General features: G+C 37.4%; 2 protein-coding genes across 3 annotated transcripts in view; one reads left to right on the forward strand and one right to left on the reverse strand.

Moving 5' to 3' along the window:
- Positions 1–17,783, forward strand: part of DNAJC17 (DnaJ heat shock protein family (Hsp40) member C17) — a 29,502-nt gene that overhangs the window by 7,660 nt on the left and 4,059 nt on the right. For both annotated transcript variants that reach the window (XM_014061426.2, XM_087722568.1), the window contains exons 5-10: positions 968–1,050; positions 1,582–1,675; positions 2,441–2,490; positions 3,694–3,771; positions 5,460–5,540; positions 7,376–7,498. In XM_014061426.2, the coding sequence (XP_013916901.1) occupies positions 968–1,050; positions 1,582–1,675; positions 2,441–2,490; positions 3,694–3,771; positions 5,460–5,540; positions 7,376–7,498 (509 nt within the window). The remainder of the gene's footprint in view (positions 1–967; positions 1,051–1,581; positions 1,676–2,440; positions 2,491–3,693; positions 3,772–5,459; positions 5,541–7,375; positions 7,499–17,783) is intronic.
- CUNH15orf62 (chromosome unknown C15orf62 homolog) lies at positions 13,293–17,406 on the reverse strand. Its single transcript, XM_014061438.2, has 2 exons — positions 17,185–17,406; positions 13,293–14,439 (listed from the first exon to the last, which is right to left on the reverse strand). The coding sequence occupies exon 2, from the start codon at positions 14,345–14,347 to the stop codon at positions 13,817–13,819; it is 531 nt and encodes a 176-aa protein (XP_013916913.2). The 5' UTR covers positions 14,348–14,439; positions 17,185–17,406; the 3' UTR covers positions 13,293–13,816.

Below are 17,783 nucleotides of genomic sequence, written 5' to 3' on the forward strand. Positions count from 1 at the left end.
AAATTATTTTTATTGAACTTTTTGACATAAAGATAAATATATCCATATAAAGAGAAAATAGAAAAGGTAAAAGTGTTAGATACACTTTTACATTAGATAAAGAAAGAGAAAATAAAGTTAAAATTATGACTTCCAATCTTTACCACAGATACAAAACAATTTTTTATCATTTCTCCCCCTTTAGAATTATATGTGTCTTATGTTCAATACTTCTTAATGCAGAAATCACCACTACCATTTTTGTCCATTTTCAGTAAAAAGGTTTCCAATCTTTTATAAACGTACATATTGTTTTGTCCCTAAACAAACAGATCAATTTTGCCATTTCATCACCTTCACAGCCTATTCCTCCAGTGTTTATACTTCTATATTTTCTCATCTTTGTGCTATAATAACCTTGCTGCAATTACAATATAGAATACTAGTTGTTCATGAATCTTTTCTAATTGTTTATCAAGAAATAATAGTAAAGTTTTTACTTGATTTTACCTGAATATTAAATTTTAAAATTTGTGTCATATGCACCTGTTTCCAGTACCTTCTCAATTTTTCACAGGTCACCCATGCATGATAAAATGTTCTTTCATGCTTTTCACATTTCCAACTGTAATTAGAATTACCTTTATCTATACTACACAATTTGTCTGGTGACACATAGAATATCATTTCAAATTATAGGACACTGAATTTCAAACCTTTTTGACTACATTCTCTTTCATTGATCCATTGTAACTCAAGTTCTTTGCCCATTTTATCATACACTTCTTAATTTTCAGTTTCAAATCTTAACAAAAGTTTATGCATTTTAGCAATTACATGTTAATCATTTGTATATACTTCATTTTTAAATTGTTTTGTGGTCTATATGTGGTACTTTCTTATCTGTATTGAATTTTTCTCTTAATTGTATATATAAAAACCATTGAAATTAAATCCCTCTGCAATTAATTGTTCTACTTTGCTGTAGATCTTGAAGCTCGTGAAAAAGAAGCTTACTCCCAGGTTAGCAAGGAAGAAGAGATTGAGATAACTAGGACGTTAGAGCAAGAGGTAAAGTTATTGTCGTAAACAGATATTATTTTATATGAAATACATTGGTTGATATATTCATGTTTAGGAGCACCAATGTAATTATTGAATTATTGAATTCTACAAAATAAATAAATGATGCTGGGATCCTAGTTAAAATACATTTGCTTTTCAGGCTTCAATGCACAAGCAAACAAGCAGAGAAATCTATTATTTAATTCAGAGGAAAGCACTTGCAGATGTCAGTTTTTACATCTTCCAATATAATTTTTGTTTGCAAACCTAGGAATTCTCCAGTAAATGTAGAGATTGTTTAGCAAGATGATAAAATAATCTGAAGATATAGACAATTTTCTATGTTCATACTTCACACGTTAAAAAAAACTCTTTAGCTTGTTTAATTGTGATCAGTAAATAGAATGTGGAGCTAAATAAATGATAGGTCAATTTCTTATGACAGTTCCCCCAAAAATTGTAAGTAGATTTTTTTTTATTAGAGACAGTTCTTAAAGCAATATTGCCATGATTTTTCTTTTCTGCTACTCACCCCAGATCCAACGGTTACGTGAAGAGGGATCTCGGCAACTGGAGGAACAACAAAAACTCATGCAGGAACAAATCCGGCTTGAGAAAGAGCGAATACGAAGTAAGGCCAAGCATTCTTTTGCTTGCTTTTTAGAGCTTGAATGTTTTGCATTAATTTTGATATGAAGCTTTAAAAAAAAGAGTTAAATTGGGAAATCCATCAAAGAACCTTTGTGTCCATTCAGAACAGTGGTGTGTTTCTATTTTTTTTACTACGGTTCACTTGTTTGTGCATGTGCAACTCTTCTGTGCATGCGCAGAAGCATCCAGGCAGGTGGGTGGAGCCTCCCACCGCCGCCACTACTGGTTTAGCTTGGTGCGAGCAATCTACCTCTGATTCAGAAGTAATTTTCCTTGAATTCACTAGAATGTTTTCAAAGCTAAATGCACAGGATTGCATCTTACGCTGTAACATTACTTTAGACAGTTGTTTATTTCTCAAGAACTTTATACCTATCATAAGAGTGTGGAAGTGAAAATTAGTTTAACGAATGTTAATTAAACAGCTTTGTGATTAACTATTTGTTGCAGCTTCTCCAGTTCCGACTGACATGAGATATTTGCTTTGCAGTATTTCTGTCAAGGTTTTTTTTTTCTTTATTCTTACTGACAATGATGCTTTATTTCTGGGTGTACAGAGAAAATTAAAACATCTGTTGACTTGTACATCAAAATAGTATGCATTTGGTCTTTAATAAAATAGTTTAGATTGGGAGATCAAACTGTAAACTGAACTAGAACACTGGATTTTGTTTAGCCAAAAGATATTATTTTTAGATTCAAAACTATTGCAACCATAATTTTCATTTTATTTTATTTCTTTGAGGTAAACAAGATGGGTATGGAGGGAATGGCACAGGAACACCCAAGCTCAAAGTAAGACATCCCCAAAAATTTGAGCTATGAAGAAAGATGAACAACTAATTTATCATTCCATCAGTAGAAGCCACATGGATCGCCTGCAGCCTCCCACACAGTTGGACTGCCCTTGGCATCCTCGGTCCTTATGGGAATTGTCACTTACTTCACCTTAATGTGTTCCTTGCACTTTAATCTAGGCTCTAGGCTCTAGGATAAAGGTAATTAGAAGTTAAGTCTCTGTCACTTGGAATATTGACAGATTTCCAGATGCTACTTGGTGTATGTAATAAGTTTTCGTTATTCTAAAATGTGAATGCTTCCATATGCCTCAAAGTTCATTCAGTATCTGTACAAATTCTAATCTATTGTATTTATAGCGACATTAGACAACCTGTAACCCATTGTTTTCTCATTCTGTGGCTTTTGTTGTCTTCTGGAGATGTCCAGAACTCTCATCCTTGATTTTTTCATCTTCTTTGCTCTTTGTTTTTTTGTCTCTGTTCCTGAAGTTTACTCCTTTGTCTCTTCCCTTCTTCTCCTTCTGTGCCTTTTGTTATTCTGAAGACATGCATGCCTCTCTCCCTCTGACTCTCCCTCCTTCTCTCATGTTATTTGTGATGACTGTTTGATCCTGGAAACATATGGCCCTGATCTCATCCATTTTTGTATGCTCTTCCACCTTACAGTTTCTCAGTGACATTTGATGTCATCTGTTGACCATGTTGTTCCCCCTCTTTCCACATGGCATAATGAAACTGACAATATTTAAAAGAAAATATTTTATTTTTTAACAACAATGCTGTACGGTACCATCATCACCTTAGAAGAGTTGCAATTTTTTGCTGGCTTGCAAAAAGCTGGCAGAGTGTTTTGGAAATGACAATCACCTTACTTTGGCTGATTGTGGCAGTGCAGTAGCACAGCTGACTACAGCAGTGTAGCAGTGCTGAAGTGACCACAACTTTGCCAAATTTCATTCCCATAAGAGTAATGGAGCCCAAATTTTGGATATATTCTTTAAGTTAATCTGTTTGAGATACATTGGTCCAAAAATGGTTGCTCTTATGATGCACCATTTTTCCCAATTGAAGGTTGAAACAGACAAACAGAAGATTTTTTGGAATATATAGATAGAAATGAAAGTAAATTGTGGGTGTTGATATAGTAGGTCTTGGACCCTGCACTATGTGAAACTAATTTGTGGCTTTTCTCCATCAGCTTCGATGGAAGTGCAAGAAAGAAGATGAAACTAATGGAGGTTACTCAAAAGAAATTCTACTGCAAATTCTACAAAAGGTCCTGTTCTAATGTCTCCTTACCGTAATTGGCCTTGCTTAATATTATTCATATTCATATGGAGCAATAAACAAGGCTTGTGGTACATTCTGCTGTGGCTTGAATGAGCTATATGTGGGTGCATCCAGTTTAACCTGGTTCACCGACAAATGCGCGATAGACATGTGCACTGACAAAACCGCGACGGACAAATTAGCGCCGTCAAAATCGTGAATTGATGTTCGACAAAATCGTGACAACAAATGTGTGACGGCAAAATCACATCATCAACAAACTATAGACAGCCCAGTGAGTGTGCTGGGTCTTTAACATAGTGGGACGCGTATACGTACGTTATAACCCTAACCCTAAAATTTTTCCGATTTTATTGTGCTTGTCATCGCGCTTTTGTCTGTGCGATTTTGATGTCGCGAATTTGTGGGCGCGATTTTGACATCGCGTTTTACTCGGTACTATTTTGTCGCCATGCCTATGTCTATCACGCAATTGTCGGGTCACGGTTTAACCTATCATTTGAACTAAAAATCCTGGTTTATTTTCTTCTGAAGAAAAGCTGAAGTCCAGGATCTGGTCTTAGAGAAATCTGGGGATTGTTTTAACTATATACAGTAGTAGGAATAAACAAAAGCAGACAGACTAAATTCATTAGCATATGCATATTGTAGAAGGGTCACCAGAATGCCACATTCTGTATAATTATGGCAATTATGTAAAAATAATAAAGACATTTTATATAATTTTGCATAAACCAATGAGAAGATGCCATGATCATTATAAATCTTTTCCAGACAAGTTAACAAGGATAGGCATTGCTTAATATGTATTAATATCTAATGTCACTTTGGTTAATACAAATTCACGATAGGCCTGCTTCATAGAATCCTTTGCTTAATCTAGCAATTCCTCTTTAACCAAATATTCTAGCTATTGATGCAGAAGATTTTTTTTCTTCTTTTCTCTTAAAACAAAGATGCTTCTCTTAAAAGCAATAATAGCATGATCTCACATATAGGCTTTATAACTGTCCCATACAATATGTAGAGTGGGTGACTCATGCTGAATTTTTAAAAAATAAGTTTAATTATATAATACAACTCAAAAAGCTATCCTCTTACAACAAAGAAAAACTAAAATATCATCTTCCTTGAACTGGCTTAAGCTTTTAAATTGAAGGCTTAATGTGACCAAATATAAGAAGAGGATGCATGGAAAAACCTAAAACAGTCCAATAATGAAGAGGAAATGAAAAATAATTTAGTCAAAGACACATTGGTTTGTGTGTGTGAGAGGTGGTGGGGAGAGAGCACATATAAATTACCCAATATGATATGGACTGTTAGTGAAGCAGAATTATCAAACATTAAGGTAAATATTTAATTTACATAATAGTTTGCTGTGTTACTATTAATACTTAAGGAGCAACTGCTCAGACAACTTATAGTTCTTCCTGATAATATACAGCTGTCCCTCTGCCCTAGCTAGAATAATCAGTAGGAGTTGCAGTCCATTCAGTTTTAAAAGGCCACTTATTGCCTATTCTTCCACTAGAATAATTTGACTGGTGCCTTTGTTCTTAGAGTCTGCATCACTTCTGGACTATACTATTTCTTTTGTGAACCAGTGTTCCCTGTAAAATCTCTGAAACCTCAGCCTGTATCTTACATTATGTTTCTTCTTGATTCTGATAGTATGGTGAAGTTCTTAATTTGCTGATCTCTAACAAGAAGACTGGAAGTGCAGTTGTGGAATTTGCAACAGTAAAAGCTGCTGTAAGTTACTTTAGTTTGTTTTTTAACTTGGAAATATGATGGTGTACCACAGGAGCTATAATAATGCAAGAGGTTCTGCAGACAATTATTAAAGAAGGTAGCATTATAAAATACAGATAGTTCTTGTTTAACAACCACTCATTCAGCAAACATCCAAAGTTACAATGCACTGAATGAGACTTACCGCTAGTCCTCAAAGTTGCAAGTGTTGCAGTGACTCCATGGTCATGTGATTGCAATTTGGATGCTTGGTGACTAGTCTCCAATCACGATGACTGCAGCATCCCATAGTTATCACCATTTGTGACCTTCATGAGCAAGGTCAGTGAGAAAGCCAGCATGAGATCCAATGGTGGGTTCTGGATCCCAATGTAACCGGTGTGGTGCAACAGGGCTCGGCGTCCACCACATGAACATGCGCAGCAGACGCGTGCAGCGCACACATGCATCCTTACTTCCTGAGATGCTCCGCAATGCTCCAGCTGCTTGGCAGAGTGTCACGCAGATGCCGTATGCTCCGTGCGCAGAAGCTCCAAAGAGCTCAAATAAAGGTAAGGACGGTGGGCAGACAGGTGGGCCCTCTGGAGCACCATATCAGAACGGTACCCAGTGCTCCCAGCAGGCACCAATATGCCCGTACTGGGGCGTACCGCCTACAACCCACCACGATGAGGTCCCAAATGGTGATCATGTGACATCACAGCTATCAGAAGAATATAACCCCAACTTTGAAGAAGGTTTTCAGAACTCAACTCACAAGGAAGCTGGTTAAAAAAAATCTCATAGCCCTTTTCTCCTCACTCCCTCATCTTTTGGTATGTTAATTCTGGTGCTAGGATAATTAGCAAGAAGAGAATTAATGTTTGAATTTACATTCATTGGAGAGGAAGATATTATAGCAGTCAGGGCACTTAATATACATTCAAAGGAATGCACTAGCACTGTTGTTTGCCTAGTGTGCTAGTGGCTACAAGCAGTGAGTTGCTTAGGAGGCAATCAAAAGCATTTTGTAAAACTGATTAGGGGTCCCCTCCATGTCAGACAGCAGTGCTAGCTAGCTGGAGGGTTCTAATCAACTAATTAAGGTCACAGAGCTGAGCTTATTAATTTGTCTGTAGAGCAGTTTAGCTATGTGCTACACAGAGAAAAGCAGCTCTGGAGAAGATAGCTTGTTTAGGCAATCTGTTATGCTAAAGAGGAGAAGGAAAAATGGGCCAGGCACAGGACAACACCTATTAACTGACTGTAAGGGTGAATACTTGATGGAGAGAGAGAAAGCTGCAAAGGTTGTAAAAGCAGGAATTGGATGCAAAGTTTCCTCAGTGTTGTAACTGCAAATGGTCACTGTCTGAGGCAGTTGCTAAATGAGGACTATGTGTATAGAACTGGTCTTTAGTGAAGTTACTGCATGTAAAATACAAAATGTTTACAATAGTTGAGAAACCACTCTCAAGTACCTCTGTGGGTGAATGTCGTTACTGTTATTATTCTTTTTTATCTGTTTGTAAAATGCCCTCTTGTTTGATATAGGTATCTATTGATATTTATTGATAGATATTGTGGTCTATTGAAAGAATTACAATATATTGTAAAATGATACATCCAACTGGATTATTGTCCTACTGTCAGTTGATATCCTATATCAAGTGATACAAATTAATTTGGCAACTCGGGAGGGAACTCAAAGCAAGCCTGGACTGAACTTCTCAGTTCCTTTTCACACAGCAATTCATTATTTGCCTGCAGCCATTCTTCTGTTTGCTCAAGTTAATTACCAAAGTAGAGTTCAATGAAATACAGATGATCACATGATGCTGTTTGTTTTTATCTGTTAGGAGATGGCAGTGAAGAATGAAGTTGGCCTAACATACAATCCTTTAAAAATCACCTGGCTGGAAGGTCAACCACAGAGTAGCACAGTGTTTGCTGATGGCAGTATTCACCCACATATATCCCAGGTAACACCAATACAAACTGCTTCTATTCTGTTTTAAAGTATAATTTTATTTTACATGTATTTGAGTGCTGCCAACATATTTCTTATATTTCTGATTTGGAAGACATTATTTAAGCCCCAAGTTTTTCTTTTCAGATTTATTCTAACTGAAAAAAATATACATTTGTTTATAGTTTGGAATTCACATACACCCACTAGGCTAGAATTCATACAATTACTGCTAATTAGGAATGTGGAATGAAATATCCACAGTGTTTACTTTGTTGGGGTTACAGAAGAAATAATAGCAGCTGAAGAAATGGGAGCCTTTGAAATAGATAAATGTGGTAGTGTTTTTCTGGTAAGGGAATTAGGATAAACAAGTAGCCCTCAAAGGTTCCTTATACTGGGAGCTCATGCTTTAGACAGAAGTTGGGCAATCTATTTGATGCTGAGAGCTGCTCATGTTATCAGATTCAGAGCTACATGCATATGCATGTGGATTGCAGATCTACCTCCCCCTCCCTTCCCAGCTATCTCAAGCAGAATTGCTAGAAGGGAAACAACATAGCTTCTCTGTCTTCTGTGGACCATAGTTACCTTGTTCCTACACTCAAAATAAAAATTATGCCTCTAATTATTGGAAACACTCAATATTTTTAAGCAACTCATTAATTTAATACTTTTTTTTTTGCAAATATGCAGTATGAAATATCTCAGATACCATCTCCCTGAAATGTAATTCCTCTTAAATATCTTAACTACACTTTCAAATCTCCACATAGACTTGTAGACTTTAAAATAATATTTAAAAAGACAATTTTGTTCTATGGTTTATAGCATGATAGTTTTTTTTTTCTTTTGTTGATGGCAAAATGTGTTTTTGTGAAATATGTCTGCAAATACAATGTTTTATTTTTAAGTGTTCATTTATTTTGATTTTATATCTTCCATCTATTTGACACAATTAGAAAATAATCTGTTAAATAATTTACAGGCACAAAGCCAGATAGGTGTCACTAGGTGATGGTAGGAAAACTAAGGAGAATCTGTAGGTACATTGTAAATGTGATCTTTATTATATTATTGTAAGCTGCCTAGAGCAGCCACATAGCGAGATAGGCAGAAAAAAAATAGTAAATTAATAAATAAAAGTAATTCTACAGTAGCCTTCCCCCCAATTTGATCCTTCCTTGAGTACGACTCCCATAATTTCCAACAAGAATTGTACATATGTGAGCTGGGAATATATTCCTGTCCCCATTTCCCACCTGAAGTGTTGTGGCCTCTGCTCAAATGTAAACAAACAAAATTAAGAGATTTTGGTCTTAGTTTGGCCTCCTTTCTGGCAATATGTGGGTGAAAAAAAAGTTGTTATGTACTTAATGAGCAGGTATATTGCCAGCTTTTATTAAAGAAGCATTTATTATGTGTGATAATAAGTAATAATTACTGATTACTTTGTTAATAGGGAATTTGGTAATTTGGGCTTAATTCACAGTGACTGGTCCTGAGAAACTGCTTTGCAATGACCCTGAGGTTTATTGCGCCCTGTGTAGCTCCACCTTGGACATATTTAGAGCTCTTTAGAGTGATTGCCTTTCTACTCCTATTCCACAGGACTGCATTTACTGCCATAGCTTATCTTGACCAGAATGCATTAGAGAAAAATGCTATGGCCAGCAATACTCAACTGGATAAAATCCATGAGAAACCCCAGGTTATATGGGTTATTTGTTACTAACTTAACAACTGCAATTATTTACTTAACAATTGTGACAAGAATGATTGTAAAATGGGGCAAAACAGCTACACTACTTTGCTGATCAATGGAAATTTTGGGCTCATTTTTTTTTAATGTTCGAAAGATTGGCAGAGCTATCGCAAGCAGTCCTGATATATATTGTTGGTTCTAAATCCCATTCTTAAGAGTGAAAGTGGATCAACTGATTACAATTAAAAGTTTTTGCTCATGTTTTGGTAATAGAACCCTGGTGTTAAGTAGAGGTAGTCTTTGACCTATAACCTCAATCGAACCCAAAATTTCCATTGATCAACAAAGCAGTTGCTGAATTTTGCCCCAGTTTATGCTCTTTCTTGCCACAATTGTTAAGTGAATAACTGCAGTTGTTAAGGTAATAACACGGTTGTTAAGTGAATCTGGCTTCCCCATTGACTTTGCTTGTCAGAAGGTTGCAAAAGGCAATCACATGATCCAGGGACATGTAACTGTCATAAATACATGCCAGTTGTCAAGCATCCGGATTTTGATCATGTGACCATGGGATTGGTGCAATGGTCATAAGTGTGAAAACTGGTCATGTCACTTTTTTCAGTGCCATTGTAACTTCCAGTGGCCACTAAAGAAATGGTTGTAAGTCAAGTACTACCTGTATTGCTTGTTATGTCATTGAAGATGGCAACATCTAGCTGAATTGGCCTGAACTCAAAAAAGCTAACCAAGTCAGATCTGATTAAGATTTGAATGGGATTTAACCAGATTATCTCAAGAGTACAGTTTAAAATGAGAAATTCAAAAAACATTACAGGAGAACACAGAGACAGATCTCTTCCATATGTTGCCAAAAAACATGGGTGTGTATCCATGGAGTCACTAGGAGTCAAGAATGATTCACGAGAGACGTTAGCCATTGCTTCTTATGAAGTCTTTTCTTTATTACTTATTTTGTTTTTTCTTCTTTTCAAGGGGCCATTGGACATGTCTTTGCTAAAAGGTTTTTTTTTAAAATTTAGACGCTCCAATTAAGTATATAGCTTATAGTGGCGAGGTAGTTGTGCTAAATAAATAAAGTCCTTGTTAGATCGCGGAGGTTGGACTGTTCTGTTCCAATATTATTAGGTGATCCATTGCTGAATTACGTTTTTGACTACACAGCAGCAATTTAATGCAATTATATTGCAATTTATATCAGGTCATGTACAGTGGGGCAAAAAAGTATTTAGTCAGCCACCAATAGTGCAATTTCTCCCACTTAAAAAGATGAGAGAGGCCTGTAATTGACATCATAGGTAGACCTCAACTATGAGAGACAAAATGAGAAAACAAATCCAGACAATCACATTGTGTGGAAATAAGTATATTTTATATCAGTATATTTTTAGATTAAAAGAACAGTATTTTATCCTGAAGGAATATCTTGAACCTGAACCAACTGAGAATAATTAAAGAGATAAGCCTCTGTTCAGTGCTGAGTTAGTTTGGAAGATCGGGCTTCACTTAAAATTGCAGAATGGCCCTACATTCAATTAAAATATCCTTTAATCACATAGTATGGACTGTATGTGCAAGCAGTTTCTGAAATCCCTAAATTACAGGTGGGCCTCTCATTTAGTGACCAAAGTTACAATGACACTGAACAAAAGAGACTTATGACCAGTTTTCATACTTATGAACATTGCAGGAACCCCAAGTCAGATTTGTGTAATAACTGCATGATTTGCTTAACAGCTGCAGTGACTCGCTTAACAGTTGTGGCAAAAAGGTTATAAAATGGGGTAAAATTCACTGCCTTGCTTAGCAACAGAAAATTTGGGCTCAGTTGTGGTCATAAATCAAGGATTATCTATATTAGAATAATTGAAAAAGAATAACTGAAAAGATTCTATACCTATTGTTTATTTTTCCAAACAATTGAAGAATATTATCCAGATAGGAATTAGTTTTGCAAGAATTTCAGAAGAAATAGCTAACATATTCTAACTAACGGATTACAATAAAATCAGTAAAACATTAAAGATTAAAAGGTGGCAACTGTGACTAACCAGATGGAATTAAGCGAGGGGTTTCTGTCTCTTGCCAAAGGCCTGGATGAACAGCCGAGTCTTCATGGCTCTTCTGAACAATCACAGAACAGGGCCATCTGGATCTTGGGAGGAATCTTGTTCTAGAGGGCAGATGCTGCTACAGGGGCGGTGTCCCTCCTGCATCCTGATAGAGGACTTTTTTTTAATTGAAGGAACTCAGCACATCTGCTTTGCAGGATTGAGTTGCCTGGGCAGATGCTACGAGTGACAGATAACATAATAACCAGGTACTATGTTATATATAGGATTGTATAGGTAACTACATCTTGAATGACACCCAGAACTAAATGGCAACCAATGCAACTTGAAAAGCAGAGGTGTTACATGGGTATATCAAGGTATTACTGCACATATCGTTGCATTCTGGACCAGTGGAAGCTTCAAGGGCAGTCCCATGTAGAACATGTAGTACCGTAATCAAGTTCTGAAGAGATTAGAGCATGAGTGAACATCTGAAGGGCCCTGTGATATATTAATACATTTTTTTCCTTTTGTGTTGCTTTATTTGGGTTTTGTTTTTTATATTTACTCTGTTTTTTTAATGTTGTGGTAGTTTTTTCAGTCTGTTAAGTATATTATGGCAAAAAGAATAAAAACTAAAATAAAAAAGGGCAACAGATGTCATCGATTTGTTTTGTAGTAAACCACATTTAGTCATGTTTATGGTAATCATTTTGGTGGAATAGGTGAACATCCCCTATGGATTTACAGTATTGTGATGACACATGCCACGCAATATGTTAAAAGAGCTCAGTAGCTAAAAATAATACTTTCCCCCAAGTCATTCCTCTTCTGGGCATGCAAGTTACATTGTGCTTGGAACTGGAGCAGTTTGTTCTACCTTAATTTTAATGAGAGGAAAATGTTTTACAGTTACACTGCTCAAAGAAACCAGTGGGAAAGTACCTTCCTACAACTACTTGTTCTAGATTTTGTGAGGTAGTTTCACTACAGATTCCTCTCTTGTGCCTCCTTTTTTTCTTGTCATTCATGGGGTTGATTTATCAATTTGATGGCAATTATAGGCCTATATTGTATAAATGTTGTCATTCTCATGCATCGAGGAGGGAACATCTTGTGGTTTGAACCTGTTTGTCGGCAATACTTTGAAGTATATAATACTATTGATTTTTGTTTGTTTGTTTGTGTGTGTGTGTTAGAAAAATGAGATAATTGCAAAGTCTGGCTATATTTGTTCTCAGTCTGAGGAAATAAACGAGCTCATTTTTGACACTGATATACTCATATCACCTTGAAGTTGAAAAAACAATGGAAGCCCTTCTTGTATCACATATTCATGTCACAATTCAGTTTTAAGCAATAGGTGGAGTTCAGAATTCAGAAGTATTAATAGCATTAGTCATCTGCCTGACGCAGCTGCTTTAATTTAGCAACAAAACGGCTGTGGGACTCTGATCCAATTTGGATGAAGTCCCTTGCTGCTCTCTTCTGAAACTATGGTTTCCTCATTCCAGCTGTTTGCTTCTTTAATTGATGTTACTATAAGCCACGATGATGTCTGCAAATGATTGCTAGTAGAAGATACAGTACTTCATATAGTAGGATAACCTACTATAAGAGCCAAGGTGGCGCAGTGGTTAAATGCAGCACTGCAGGCTACTGCTAGATCAGCAGGTCAGCGGTTCAAATCTCACCGGCTCAGGGTTGACTCAGCCTTCCATCCTTCCGAGGTGGGTAAAATGAGGACCCAGATTGTTGGGGGAAATATGCTGACTCTCTGTAAACCGCTTAGAGAGGCCTGTAAGGCCTATGAAGCGGTATATAAGTCTATTGCTATTGCTTCCCCCCCCCCCCCCCCAATTTAACATCTTTCAGATATGTTTCATCACAGCAATGATCAAATTGGTTGAAACTAGTAGAACCAAATAATTTTGAAGATGCCAGGCTAGAAAGGGTAATACTAAGACTTTCCCCATTTATCTATTAAATGAATACTGGTCACTGGAAATTAAAAAAATGTGCAAAGGAAATAAAGCAAATTGGTTTAATAAAGAATAGCATATGCATTCACATTTTATATTCATAGTATGATGTAATTGCAATTATTAATTCTCCCAATCAGTTCCTCCAAATTGAAGGAAGAAATTAGAAAAATTCTGTACTGGCACAAAAGAAGATAAATTTCATATTTAGAGTTCCCATTTCATTATTAGTAGATCAGGACTCTTGCCTCCTGTGTCCTATCAAAACCTTATTTATAACAATTGAGTTCTGAGATATTTAAGATTATTTTACCCAAACAAATCCAGAGATGCAGCGTTCCCAGCCAAAACCATCGTCTTCTTACACATACTCATACTGTCTAGAATTTCTGATTGATTAAATATAGCAAGTATATTGCCTGCTTATCAAAATGAGATAGAAAACATAATTTACTTAATAGCAACTTCTAACCTTCTTTGGGGAAAAAATATTTTAAAAAGAACCAAAAATAACAGTCCATGAATCAGATGAGTCAGTATGATTAATTTCTTGGTTTTAGTGAGAATTCCAGCTAATTTAATAGTAAATTCTGTTTTCTGAGTGTTTGTAAAACATCATCCAGGAGTGAGGGTCCCAAATCTAGTGTGAAGGAAAAGAAGGGGTCTGATGGATCAAAAGGAGACTTACTGTTCCTGGAGAGTGTTTCAGAGTTCATGGTTTGGGCTTTGTATAATAGATCAGGTTGCGTTTGAGTAGCCTTATGAAAATGGCAGGAAGTGCTTGAAAAGGATATATCTGTAGAGGAAGATTCTCTGTGGTCTATTATATTGGGGCAGCTGGCAGTGTCCAGATATAAGCGAGGTGGTTTGGGAGGTGGTTGTGTTTTAGTGGTAAGATTTTGTTCACTTTGACATGGAAAATAGTCTTGCTTGTCTTTGAAATTTCTTAGGAATCTCTTTTTGTCGTACTGTTCATTGGAGTCTAATGTTTGGCTGTTCTGGTTCAAGATAATAGTCTGGTTGCCCAATTTCTTGTTCCTTCTGAATGAGAGCCGCTTGAAGAAACCTGAGGACCTAATAGATCCTCTCCGCCATGTGTCCATGTTGAGAGAAGCAATAAAGTGATGTTTGCTAACTAATCAATGGTCTTCAGGTAAATTGAGGCTCCTGGAGTAGAGAACTTCTTTCTTGTTTGCTAGAAGAAGAAAAGAGACATTAACAAGCAGGTATGTGTATTCAAAGTTAGGATTTGCTTGCATACTTAAAGAAAAGAATGTGTACGGAATGCCCCAAAAGTAATTTTCACAATAAGTCTCATTGCTAGAGTTCTGCAACCCTCCAAGTAACTTAAGGTTTTGAGAAAAATACTGAGTAAATGTAGTTTCTGATATCAAAGCCCAAATGTAAGAAAATGCATCTCCATCTTAAAGAGAAATTTATCTCAGAATTAAAAGTTTTATTATTAGTATTTTTATTTGGTACAGCTTTATATCTAAGCACAGTACAAGACCTACAAAATATTTACAATTTATACATTCCAGATTCTTTTATTTTTTATACCCCTGAATGCTTATTCAAAGTCCAAATTTACAGAAGTACAATAGAGGCGCTTTCAAGTCAAGCTTGTGGTTGTTGTTGTTGTTGTGTTGTGTTGTTACATTAGCCAGGAGTAGTAGTTTGGCTGCCAGTTTACTAACTGTGTTGTGGTACACGCTCTCATGTTTCTCAAGATGCGCCACAGGAGAGCAAGCTGGCTTCACACCAGAAAGAAAGCTGCTCCTCCTGCAGGATCATCCAAGGCGCCCCTCCCTCTACTGGAGCTGCCTCATAAACAGACATTGCAACCGGGAAAGTTCAGAGCCTGTAGGAATCTGATAGCCTGCATGAAGCACCTATTCTGACCTAGGTTTTCCCAGCAGCACGAAGCTTCAGGGATGGGTTTCAGCAGGCACTTGCTAGTTTGCTTGTGTGCAGTAAAAATTGTTCTGTGCATGTGCAGAAGCGAAAAACAAGATGGTGCTGCCTATGGCACCGCCTGGAGAACCAGTTTGGGGGTGTGGCAGGCCTGGTCACTGCCAGTTCCCGCGACCCAGGCTGCCAAATCACTACTGGTTCGGCCAAACTGGTCCGAACTGGTAGGAACCCACCACTGCGAAGCCCTCATCCCGATAAACCCCTTTTATTTAATTTACAGTGAATTCCTCTCTAGCAAAGTCTTTTCTCTCTCAGTCTTTCAAGAGAGTTCACAATTGCCGAACTTTATCAGGCTTGGAGAATGGCCAGGCCTATATCTTTCAGATGCTGCAACATTTGGCAAGAATGCTGGAATGGATTAATTATCTTCTGCAAACACCCCTCCCCCTTTTCTCCTCTCTTATTCCCTATGGGAGGGGCCATTCACCATCCACCTGTGGCCTTACTCCCAAGTCAACCCTTGTTCCTTAGCTGTTCCCTTTGTCTGGCAACTCTGCACCTGCGCACACTGGGAACAAGCTCCAGCTGTTCATCTGCCTCACTGATGTCTGACTCCAAAGGTAGCTAATAACTGTCAGACGGCCTGGCCCCATCTCTGCCTCCGATGCAGAGCATTCATCAGAGCCTTCCCCAGACTCCAGGAGTGGCCCATGTTCCTCCCCAACCTCCTCCCAGTCCGAATCTGCTGCCAGCTCTGCTGGCTGCTGGCGGGCCACAAAAGCACCAGCTCATCTCCCCACTCAAGTGGTACCTATTTATCTACTTGCATATAACTTGCTTTCAAACTGCTAGGTGATCAGAAGCTGAGGCAAGTGACAGGAGCTCACCCCATAACGCTAGGATTCGAACCATTGGAACAGACACCACCTCCAGCATTATTCTTAAAACCACTGAACCATGGTGCCTCTAAGTCAAACTTGATTCTTTGTGACTTCTTGGATATATCTATGTAGTTTTCCTGGCAACAGTACAAAAGTGATATGCTATTAATTTCTTCTGGGTTATTTTCCTACTTTCCTGTTCAGCCCTATTCAACCTGACAGTCTCTCATCTAATATTAACTAGGTTCAACTCTACTTAATTGACTAGCTGCTGCCATCTAGCTAGATATTTATACTATAGTTGGTCCAGCTCTTACAAACTTTAGATAAACATCATAGCTTTAAATTCTACCTGCAGCGGTAAAAGTATGGCATTTTTTGGGCGTGAACTTATTCCACAGTTTATACCCTGTTGGTATGGATCCTTTTGCATTAGTTTGCGTCATCTTTCTGTTTCATTAGATTATATCTCCCCTATTCAACATCCAACCCTCCTCCTATTATTCCAGTTTCGATGCTCGCTCTCTCTTCCACAGCTTTCAGTAAATATCTGCCTCTTTTCACTTCCTTACACTCAATTCAATTCTTATTTCCTCTTTTGTTGCTTATTTCGGCCATAGCTTTACTTGTTTTTCTCATCAGGCCTTTTGCATTTATTCACATTTCTTATTTGGGTCAAGAACTAATACCTAACCTGGGCTTGCTCCATTTGATCGACCTATCAGTAAGCTGTCTTCCCCGTGTTCCGCTTTTCAGTCTTCATTCACAAGGACCAGATGATGCCCATTGTATATAGTAACTAGGCAGATGTGGAAGATATGGAAATTTGCATTGTTTCTTATTTGTGGACTGCCATCCCTACATTACCTATCTTTAGTATGGGAAGTTGTTCTGTATCTTGGCTTCCAAACTGTGCTGATATATCGAATTTGAATGAAAGTATAAATACTTGTAGAACGCTACACCTGGATCGCAGAGTTGAACTATCACAATAATGAAAAGCATTCAATTTCCTACTGTGAAAAAGTTCTCTATGGCCCCCCGAGAGACAGGCATCTATTAGCAAAAATAACCGAAACATTTATAAATGAAGTAATTGTGGCTTAGAGCGTTAAAACAAAACAAAATTTAGAATTAATACTTACAGTGAGATGGACCAATAGAGAAGCAGCCAAGTGGGAAGCATAGAAGGAAGCCCATCCAGTTCAGTGCACATTGTGGTTTTATTCCTTGGCAGTTGTTGAAAGATCATAGCATATTTTCAGATTTCTTTGTTTCAAGCACCTTTTCTTCAGCACGTACTTTTCACTTCTCGCTCAGCCACTCATATGTTCTGTGGGTGGTAATTCCTTTGTGTGTGTTCTATGCCAAGCCCTTGCTGACTCAGTGACATCAGAAACTGGGATTTATACTATTACCTAATTGCCTAGGTTGCAGGAAATAGGTGTGAATGACTCTGAAGCCTCAGCCCACATTACTTTGCCTCAAGAGAAACTAGAGCTTCTGTGGAATCTTGGAACCACAGATTTTTATTCTTCAGGAGTGTTAATGGAAGAAGGTACAGATACGGAAATAAAAAAGGATCTAGCAAATTTAGTTCTGTTGGCCAAGCCATTAATTCAAGAGATTTATGTAATTCCACATATGGTTTCAAATAGAATGTCTCTTCCTCCCTTCCCCTCCCCTCTATTGAAATGAGGATGGTGCAATAAAACACAGAATTCTAGTGCTGAGGACTTACATC

Source organism: Thamnophis sirtalis, unplaced genomic scaffold (genome assembly GCF_051295495.1).
Source record: "Thamnophis sirtalis isolate CommonGarterSnake01/CBP01778 unplaced genomic scaffold, rThaSir2_p1.2 scaffold_1, whole genome shotgun sequence".
NCBI lineage: Eukaryota > Metazoa > Chordata > Lepidosauria > Squamata > Natricidae > Thamnophis > Thamnophis sirtalis.

Excerpts from the sequence above, each read along its gene's own strand:
- CUNH15orf62 (XM_014061438.2), bottom strand. The coding sequence starts at position 14,347 with ATGGACACATGGCGGAGAGGATCTATTAGGTCCTCAGGTTTCTTCAAG.